The sequence below is a fragment of the Rhagoletis pomonella genome, unplaced genomic scaffold (assembly GCF_013731165.1).
Source record: "Rhagoletis pomonella isolate Grant_MI unplaced genomic scaffold, Rhpom_1.0 Rhpom_scaffold_10069, whole genome shotgun sequence".
Lineage (NCBI taxonomy): Eukaryota > Metazoa > Arthropoda > Insecta > Diptera > Tephritidae > Rhagoletis > Rhagoletis pomonella.
In genome coordinates this window covers 1670-5846 of record NW_023468600.1, presented here as the reverse complement: position 1 = coordinate 5846, position 4177 = coordinate 1670, and the positions used below count along the sequence as shown (strand labels likewise).

General features: G+C 44.6%; 1 protein-coding gene across 1 annotated transcript; it reads right to left on the bottom strand.

Annotated features, from left to right (window-relative positions):
* Nucleotides 1-2291: 2291 nt before the first annotated feature.
* Nucleotides 2292-3865, bottom strand: LOC118756379. Its single transcript, XM_036491142.1, has 3 exons — nucleotides 3042-3865; nucleotides 2664-2833; nucleotides 2292-2575 (listed from the first exon to the last, which is right to left on the bottom strand). The coding sequence occupies exons 1-3, from the start codon at nucleotides 3863-3865 to the stop codon at nucleotides 2292-2294; spliced, it is 1278 nt and encodes a 425-aa protein (XP_036347035.1).
* Between the last annotated feature and the right edge of the window lie 312 nt (nucleotides 3866-4177).

Below are 4177 nucleotides of genomic sequence, written 5' to 3'. Positions count from 1 at the left end.
CAAAAAACAAATAACTTAAGGCCGGTCCACATAGAACTTTGGCGTTGGCTTCGGCGTTGGCGTTGGTTTGACAGAACGCACGTTAAATGTATGCTTGCTACAATGAACGCTTGGCAGCGAATGCTTGGACCACTAAATTAAAATACTAACGACAGATAAATTAATATTTCATATCAATAATTACATTAAAAACGATATTTCTTGCCCGCACTTGATTAAAAAGGAAAAATATTTCACATAATTTTATTTATTTGCAACAGCTGACGAGCGACGCACGCGAAAAGTTGAGAGTTGGCCATCTTTTTGCTTTTTGTTGGCGTGAGCGTTGTCAAATTTTGGCTATGTGGACGGCTGCATTTGAATTCATGTATTCATAGTCAGCTGTTGAAGCGACGCCAACGCCAACGCAACGCCAAAATTCTATGTGGGCGGGCCTTTAAGGACGAGCACACCTAAAAGTTAAACATTCTAAAAATATAATTATTAACAAAAACCAACAAAACCAACAACCACATGATCAAGTTTGAATAGCAGCGGAATAGCTGCGCTTGATTGTATTGGCTTAGCAAATGAAAAAGTGGGAAAAAAGCAACGATAATTTACAAGGCGAACTTAGCAGGTGGTTAAGTTTTTATTTTCGTATCTATTTTCGTGTTTTTATTTAGTCACGGGTAGAACATCGTAGCGTCACATGTGTCGCTACTCTCTTGAGCGCTGACCCTATGCGACCACTAACGTAAAGTTTATGGCGGAGGTAAGTTTCTAATTCTGTTTTTAAGTTTGAAGTCAAAATTATGTTTTTGTTTTTTTACGTTAATGATAATAGAGTACTTTAATATTTTTGATAATACACAATTCGTTTTTTTATTTGTTACAAATACTTTTGTCCACACTTTTATTGGGGTCACTCGGGACCCCATGCGATTATTTGTGTGATTTTCTGAATGCGCCTAATTCCGGGTTAAGTTGGGTCGCCCGCGGCCACACCTCTACAGTGGAGGGAGTAGTCCACAGTGGTTGTAGTACTACTGCCAGACACGGCTTGCCAGCAACTGTGCCATAGTCCTAGAATACTCGGACCAGGAAAGCGCGGTCAGCCTGGCCAAGTCACTGTTAAATGGGGGTGACCAGCACTACATCCTCAAGATAAATAAGACTGCCTATATGCTCGAACCGGCTAATAGAGGTGAACAAGCGACATATATTGGACCCACGTCCAGTTTCTTGACCTAACTCTCTTCACGATTAGTCGTACGAACGTTGATAACTGGAGGGTGCTGCAGGCACCGTCGTGGTTCGGATCGCAAATCTAGCTGGAAGAAACTATTTAAACAAAAATTCTTTGATGGATTGTTACACCGCTTCTTATCCAGGGGATTTTTGGGTTGATGATTACGAAGCTGTTAAGAGTTTGTCGATTCGAAGAATAAATACTAAGCCGCAGACTATATCTGATTTAGATTTATTGAAAAGATTCTCGCTAGTACAAAGTAAACATAATGTCTACAGCTAGGTTAGCTGCGATAGTATATGTTTCTTACGTCAGATGAAATCAGGGATGGTAAACCCAACCGAGCAGGGTCGCATTTTCTCGGACTTCGAACATTCCGCCCAACTTGAGCGTGGACTGAGTGGTTCCTTCCTGTAAATCCATTGGGTCCATCTTGATGGGTAGAACCGAGATCTTTGATAGAGGTCCTTTAATAAGACTGGTTTGCGTCCTTATAGTAACCACACGAACTACTCCGTCTTCTCCTGCGTGAGTATCGGTTATACGACCAAGAATCCAGCACTTCGGTGGCAACCGTTCGTCTCGTACTAAAACGAGTTGGCCGCAAACGATATTTGGTTGTTGCGTGCGCCATTTATTTCTACTGGAGTGTGGCTTGGGTGCCACCATGAAGAGTGCGCTGATGAGCTTGTCTAATGACCAACATGGTGAGATGATTATCCTTTGGTAGAATGACAGGGTGTCGCTCTGAGACTGGAAGATTTGCGTTCGTCAAGCGACCGCCGACGCACAACAATCCATTTTTGTCTAACATGGGATTTAGCTTCAACAGTTTGCTCCTCTTGTTGACTGCTTTATGTAGTATCATTGAGAGCTGCGATGTCGCTCTTGAACGTGATAGCTTGTACGCGCTTGATCCAAAATTTCATGGCAGCCTCGCGCTCGCTCCACAAACACATCATTCCAGTCTCATGGGCCATACCTCGCGAGGCCCGTATCACTCGGAAACACCAAGCAGTGATTACTAACAGTCTTTCAAGCGTCGAATAGTTTTCCAGGATTAACCAATCAGACGGAATGTACGTGCCGTTGTAGCTTGCACAGGTTTGGATTCGGAGAGCTTTTCTGGTGCCTTTAGCAAAGGCTGTGGCCAACTGGCTTCTGGTTGGCTAAGGCAGGAGGGCCCATGCCACCATAGGTGATGATCTACAAGCTGTGCCATGGTCAGTCCTCGTGAGGCACAATCAGCAGGATTGTCGGCCGTGTTAATATAACGCCAGTCGCTTACAGTAGTCGCCTCTTGTATCTGGCTAACACGATTCGACACGAACCCTTTTAGCGCTCCTGAATCGGATCGTATCTACCATATTGTAGTCGTAGAGGCTGACCACATATAAGTAGATATAGAGGATAGGTTAAGCGTATCTCTTACCTTTTTCATCAGGCGAGCAACAAGTACGGCTGCACATAGCTCGATCCGTGGTACTGTAACTTTCTTTAACGGTGCCACTCGTGTTTTCGACATCAATAGGTGAATGTGGACGGATGATTAAGCGACAACGTTTAAGTACACTACAGCGGCGTATGCGTGCGTAGATGCATCTGCAAAGGTATGAAGCTCATAGGTTTCATTTTGCTGGGATATATTAAGCCAGCGTGATATGCGTACTTCTGGAACTGTCTTAAGCTCGTTGCGAAAAGATATCCATTTCGTCTGCAAGTCTTCCGGCAGATTTCCATTCCAATCTAGGTCTGTTAACCACAATTTTTGAATAAATATTTTCCACGAATAATTACAGGCGCCAAGAACCCAAGTGGGTCGAACAGCTTAGCCACGTCAGACAGCAGTTGGCGCTTTGTAAATGTGGTTACCGTGTAATCAAGCTTTAGTGCGTAGGTCAAACAATAGTCTTTGATAGCCCAGACGAGTCCTAAGGTATTGTACTCTCCCTCTAGCTGAAACTCCCTTGAAGATTTAGTTTGAATATCAACAGGATCAATGATTTTCAGCACAGCGCTTGAGTTGGAATTCCACTTTCGCAGGGTGAAGCCACCTGCGCGAAGAAGGCCTTTCAGTTCTCGACGTGGTCTGGAAGCATCCTCGAGACTGTCTGCCCCCGTTAGAACATCATCCACGTAGAACTCATCAAGCAAAATCTGAGCAGCGTCAGGAAAGTTGCAGCGTTCGTCAGCAGATAGAGTGTGCAATACTTTAATGGCCAGGTATGGCGCGCAGTTGGTACCATAAGTGACAGTTTTTAATCTGAAATGTGTTGGTTCTCGATGCGAATTAGGTCGCCAAACAATACGCTGCAAATCAGTATCTCTCTCGTCCACCAAGATCTGACGGTACATCTTGCCGATATCTCCAGTGAGCGCAATTCGGTATAGACGCCAATTTAGTACAACAGCAGTCAGGTCGTTCTGTAACTTAGGACCAGAGTATAAGCAATCATTACCACTGTTGCATCGTCTTGAGGCGTTGAAGACCACCCTTAATTTCGATGTGCTGCTGGATGTTTTCCAGACGCCGTGGTGGGAGAGATAACAGATGGGCGTTGAACACTCTTCTTCCCTAGTAATGCTCACCATATGTTGCAATGATGCGTACTCGTTGATAAATTCTTCGTACATATCTCGCATGACCGGATCTCGAGATAGACGTCGATGAAGATGATCGAGGAGAACAATCGCATCATGGTGCGTAGCGGCCAATTGCGTTAGATTAGAATCCGGTTTGACTGGTAGTCGCACAATATAACGACCGCCTGCAGCTCGACGCGTAGTGCAGTTGAAGTAATTCTGGACGAATCGATCATCTTGCGTTAGTGCGGGCGTTAAATTAAGCTCTTCCAACTCCCAAAAGCTGCGAAGTGTTCGGTCGAGATCGAGTTGAGTGTGATAGCAGTCAATCACATCCCGTGGCGTCACGAGAGATTGATTAGT